At 41.9% G+C, this 6,090-nt stretch overlaps 1 protein-coding gene across 1 annotated transcript; it reads right to left on the reverse strand.

Moving 5' to 3' along the window:
• Window positions 1-4,048: 4,048 nt before the first annotated feature.
• On the reverse strand, window positions 4,049-5,550 carry LOC123083419 (uncharacterized). Its single transcript, XM_044505470.1, has one exon. It carries the CDS (start codon window positions 5,542-5,544, stop codon window positions 4,408-4,410), a length of 1,137 nt encoding a protein of 378 aa, XP_044361405.1. The 5' UTR covers window positions 5,545-5,550; the 3' UTR covers window positions 4,049-4,407.
• Window positions 5,551-6,090: the final 540 nt, after the last annotated feature.

Raw genomic sequence — 6,090 nt, forward strand, 5'->3', positions numbered from 1 at the left:
GCGATTATGATCACATTTTTTGTTGCATTGAAATGTTTTACATAATTTCAATGTATGGTTTAATTAGATGGTCTGGAGAGCTATATGTTGTTCAATGAGAACAATGTATGTACTTTGGTTTTAATGTCATGATGAACTTCTATTAATTTGGTCACTTATCTATTCATGATAGGGTTGAAAGTTGATGATGTGGCTTTGTAATAGACGAGTTTCGTGATGAAAACCATGATACTTCAAAAGAGATTGTCCGTTTTGTACACGAAATGCATTCAGTTTTTGCTGTAACCTTATCTACTTTCTTGCACATGCTATGTGGGTGAAATGATGATACCATGCCAACTTTCAACCTTTTCAGAGTTTATTTTAAATGCTTTTCAATTTCATGGTCTTATAGCTCAAAATAATCAGTAAATGCATTAAAAATAACAAATGAAGCCAGAAAGGGTTGAAAAATGATGATGTGGCTTTGAATGGTGCATTTTGAACACAGAAAAACTATGGAGTTCAAATAAGTTCAAAAAATAAAATTCCTTTGTAACAGATGAGTTTCATGATAAAACCCTGATACTTCGAAAGAAATTGTCCGTTTTGTACACGAAGTGCATCCAGTTATTCTATGTAACCCTCTCTGCTTCCTTGCACATGCTATGTGGGTGAAATGATGATACCATACCAACTTTCAATCTTTTCAGAGTTCATTTTAAATACTTTTCAATTTCATGGTCTTATAGCTCAAAATAATCAGTAAATGCATGAAAAATAACAAATGAAGTTAGAAAGGGTTGAAAATTGATGATGTGGCTTTGAATGGTACATTTTGAACACAGAAAAACTATGGAGTTCAAATAAGTTCAAAAAAATGAAATCTCTTTGTAACAGATGAGTTTCGTGATGAAACCATGATACTTTGAAAAAGATTGTCCGTTTTGTACACGAAGTGCATCCAATTTTTGCCGTAACCCTCTCTACTTTCTTGCACATGCTATGTGGGTGAAATTATGATACCATGCCAACTTTCAACCTTTTCAGAGTTCATTTCAAATGCTTTTCAATTTCATGGTCTTATAGCTCAAAATAATCAGTAAATGCGTCAAAAATAACAAATGAAGTCAAAAAAGGTTGAAAATTGATGATGTGGCTTTGAATGGTGCATTTTGAACATAAAAAAACTATGGAGTTCAAATAAGTTCAAAAAAATAAAATCCCTTTGTAACAGACGAGTTTCAATGCAACAACAAATGCGATTATAATCGCAACTAAGGTAACAATTGCTCCAACGGCATAATGATACCAAGCCTCAGTATGAATGGCATATTTTTTAATCTTTCTAATCTTCAAGCGCATTTTGTCCATCTTGATCTTGTGATCATCGACTATATCCGCAACATGCAACTCCAATGCCATCTACTCCTCCTCAATTCTTTTTCAATTTTTTCTTCAAGGAATCATTTTCTTTTTCAACTAAATTTAACCAATTGACAAGAGGGTCGGATGGAATTCCTGGTTAACATAACTCCTAGATAAAACATCTATGTCACGTCGGTCGGCATAATTGTCATAAACACTAAATGAAACAAACAATTATAAAATATAATATATACCACATCCGAATCATAGACAGGACGAGGGACGACGGGGCGCATACCAAAATCATCGCACTTTATAATAACAAACAATAATAAAAGTAAGAAAACTATACAAATATCATTCTAAATCATAAAAGTAAGAATTTTTTTCTTTTATAAAAAGATAAGAACAAGAGGCTCACCACGGTGGTGCCGACGACGAGATCAGCGAGGACGATCGACGGTGGTGAGGACGGGGACCGGACAGGACGGACCGCCAAACCTAGACAAATCTTGAGGAAAATGGAGTTTGGACAAGGAGCTTCGAGAGGAGAAAGCTTAAGTGTGGTTCTGGAATTTTATCAAACACCTCATGTGCACCACAAAGCTCTCGCATGACCGGCCAAAAAAACAGAGCAGTGCACTGCTCTACTCGCAGGCAGGTGGTATATATAGGCCTCTCTTTACTCCAGGTTGATGGTTAAAACCGGGATTAAAGGACCACATTTGGTCCCGGTTCCAGCCACCAACCGGGACTAAAGGTTGTGGGCCAGGAGCGAGGCCCATTGGTCCTGGTTCATGTCTGGAACCGGGGCCAAAGGGGTCAGACGAAACGGGACCAATGGCCGCCAAGGCCCGGCCGGTCCCCTAGCCGCACGGACCGGGACTAATGGCCCCTTTGATCCCGGTTCGTGAGCTAACCGGGATTAATGCCCTTACCCAGGCCTCAACCAAAGCCCTGTTTTCTACTAGTGTATATCCCTCAAGCTATGGGGAAGTTTCTCTTATTACTAAATGCTTTGCCTGACCATCTTCTCAAAAGTAATGAAATCCTTGATACCTTTTATAATGGGTGGAGCTTCATCCTCCTCTTTCTACGCCACATTACCCTCAGCCAACCACGTTCCCATCTTCATCCTTGTTCCCAACGGCCACATCCCTACCCTTATCGATGAAAACTGATGCACAACGCTAGCTCGACATGGGGCTGAAGCACTCCGCTTGTGAGTAGGAGGCCGACATGCCGCTGAGGTGATGCCCCCCCCCCCTATCCACCACCCCCTCCATTACAGGACAGGGGAGCTGAGCTAGATGGTTGAACCATCCATCATTACTGAATGCAGCCTCCACAAGCACTGTAGACGCGGACAGTACCAATATGCCGCACAGTATAGCGGCAAGCACTGGATATTTTGGAGAGTGAATTTCCCACCACTTCAAAATGTCCAACTTCTGCCAGCGACAAAACAAGCCTTCTTCAAGGTATCTCTGGAGCTCATTCGAGTTGTGGGATCTTTTCAATCTCAAATGCTTATCCCAATCAGCAACATCCTCATCCTCCTCTGCAAACTCAACACCTTCATCAAGAGTGACTTCAAATTGAGATGCATATTCGGCAAATAGGATCCTCATCGCATTCTTTCACCTCGGTAAGATATTTCTCGTGGCCACCACCAAAGGTTGCAATCAACCGGAACTCAACATACTCGTACTTGTACCTCGGATCAAAAATCACCGGCACACAACTTTTTAAGTATGACTCCTCGAAATATTCGATCCACTTCTTATGCATCTCTCTCACCATGGCAACACTGGTAGCATTTTCACTTGAGATTCCTTCTCCATTACGTGCTTCACATTCCAGACCTCATAGACGTAGAGGTCAGAGGTGGGATATGTTCTATTCTACCAGAGATTTTGTTTGTGGCTATGTAGAAAGCGCCCAAAGAATGGCTAATAGCTTCGGCCATCTCCCATTCACTAGCTGAAGGAACGATTTCATAATCTTTGTCAGCTTCTTTCAAAGATTCAAACGATGCTCTGAATGGCAGTGATGGTTCAAGCATGAGATAAACGTGCAAAGTTAATACTACTAATTTTATGTGTTGATGAGAAGGTCAATTAAGGGCAGTGGTGTGACGTCTTGGCTGGTTTGTCGTATTTCTATTTCTACAGGCGAAGGCGTACTTACAAAATCGATCCATCCATGTCGCTTTGTGGCCGCGACAGTGTGTCCGCTAGGAGGAGGAGAACCACCATATGTTCAGACAGTGTGTTCTCTGAACCTGAGAAAAAATAGATGCCAGTAATTTTCCTTTTGTGGTCCCAGGATCACCCTAGCTCTTGAGCCAAAATCAATTTTTGGTAGGAACTCTGTTCGTGCTTCATAGGAGGAAGAGAACAAACACCATATGTTAAGACAGTGTTCTATTAACATGAGAAAAAGAGCCGGCCAGTCTTTGAACTGAAGATAAAAATCAGGGTTCTCATCAAATTGTCATTATGCCATACTCCAGCATGTCAAAATAAACCACATATGCATCCAGGTAAATTTGATGCTCCTAGGGGTATATTTAGCCCGCTGACAAAAGTAAATTGATGTACAAGCAAATCCGATTATCCATTCCAAACAACATTGACAGCTTTACCATCGTACTTCTGTTTCAGCAAACAAAAAAAAAAATACAAGGACATGAAATACGTAGGGCGAAATTAAGCAAATGCAGTCTAGAAGCTTCAAACTTATCAGTCGTATGAGCAGAGACAAGCAACAGGTACTTCAAAGTACTACACATCATAAAGTGCATAATTAAACAACATAGTTCAATTAACAATAACCTGGAAGCGCGACAACTTCTAACAAGCTCTGAACATTAATACCAGGTTCTACATACTGGGTTACCAAACTGAGTGCACAAGCTTCAGCACTATTCCCACCAAGCTCTGAAGTGACTAATGCTACAATGGTACCGCCCAAGTTGCAAAATTCCCTGCTCTGTGTTGCGAGGGGAAAATTTCGTCAGGAGCTCGTAGAGCAGCAACCTGCAGTGGCACGAGATGATCACTGGATGTCCGAGTAGAACATGCTTGGGTACACCCAGAGGGGCTGTAGCTCGCTGAACGAGTTCCTTTTGTACTCATAACCGGAAGATGGATCTAGCTCGTCACCCAATCCATGTAAGACAAAAGAGTGGCGGCCTGCATAGTACAACCGCTTGCTGCTCCCTCCCCATCTTTCAGGGCTCATGCAAGAAAATGGCTGGCTCCTCACATCACCCCCAACAAAGAGTGCCCAATCATCCAGCTGCTTTACCTCCACCCATTTTGCAGGGTTGGTTGAAATGTCAAGGTGGTAGGGTATACATTTTACGACTGACAAGTATGGATGCACCCTGACCATGAGAAGCATGTCACCACAGACCACTAGCCACGAATCCACATGTGCGAGTGAATATTCCGCCAATTCAGTTGTTACCTTCTGCAGACCAAGCTGTGGGGACAGCTGCAAAGTGTAGATGTTACAACAATCATCCATGGCAATGAACTGACCTTTGAATTTCACAATCTGTATTATACATGCATTAGGAAGCTGCAGCTTAGACCAAGATTTACTTCCAACTGACCAATCAAACAGGGAGTTTACGGTGCAGACAAGGAGGTGTGAGTTGGGTGATGCAAGGGGAGCTGTAAGAGTGCCGCTGAAGTAGCGCCCGTCGAAATTGTGATTGAATGGGAGACGTGGAGCTGAAACCTCAGCACCACTGAACACATCCACAAGAAGACAATATCCAACACAATAGCAAATTAGTTGACCATAGGAAGTTCCAACGAAATGTGTATCCTGATAAATTTCTAGAGGAATCTGGCAGCGAAGGGCGACGTTCTTGTTCATCGGATCAATGACCTTACATGTGTACAGCTCGTGACGACCATTGTTAGAAGGAAGATCAGGACCTTGAACACGAACATTGAATTGGGCAAGGAGAGGTGGGAATTTGGCACAGAAGGAAGATTTGGATGGGTATGAGGAGAATGCAGCACGCCAAGAGCGGCAGGTCGCGGCGAAGGCAAGAAGGTCACGGAAGGATCCTGACAGAGCAATAATGGATTCGAGCAGGTCAACCGGGAGGTATGCCCAACCATGCTCAACAGGTTGGGTGGATGCAGAGGCGACACACAGTGTGCTAGGGCTTTGCATGATCGCAAAATCTCTGCAAAACACAACAAATTGAAAGAAGAGAATTAGAAAGATGACCACCAAGAAATGAATAAAAGAAAAATGATGGACACCCAGCTAGAACCGTGATATTCTATTTTACATGTCAAATATATGCTTTGTGTCAAGACTTGTTATGCTCTTGTACAAATGCGTATTTTTTTAGGTGAATTCCACATAATTGTTCTTGAATTCAGGGGAAAATAAGCCGTAATTTCAGGAAACTAACTGTTGAGAATACAAATGTAACACAAAAATACAAACACCGACAATTCAACTCATGAGTTGATTCTGATGTTCAAGGCAATATAGCACGATAACATTCAGGAAACAGGGACTTGTTTTGACCGGTGCCTCCTCCCTGTTGCAGCCAAGCCTTCTTCACGAGATCAGATTCAGAACACTAGCAAATGAAATGGACAAAGGTGCGTACTCTAGTCTAGTGACAACAATGCCCAATATATACAACAACGTACGCTAGCATACCAAAATACTGCTGTAATTCTCGGATCCTTCATTTGAGTGGTA

The sequence above is a fragment of the Triticum aestivum genome, chromosome 4A, assembly GCF_018294505.1.
Source record: "Triticum aestivum cultivar Chinese Spring chromosome 4A, IWGSC CS RefSeq v2.1, whole genome shotgun sequence".
Classification (NCBI taxonomy): Eukaryota; Viridiplantae; Streptophyta; class Magnoliopsida; order Poales; family Poaceae; genus Triticum; species Triticum aestivum.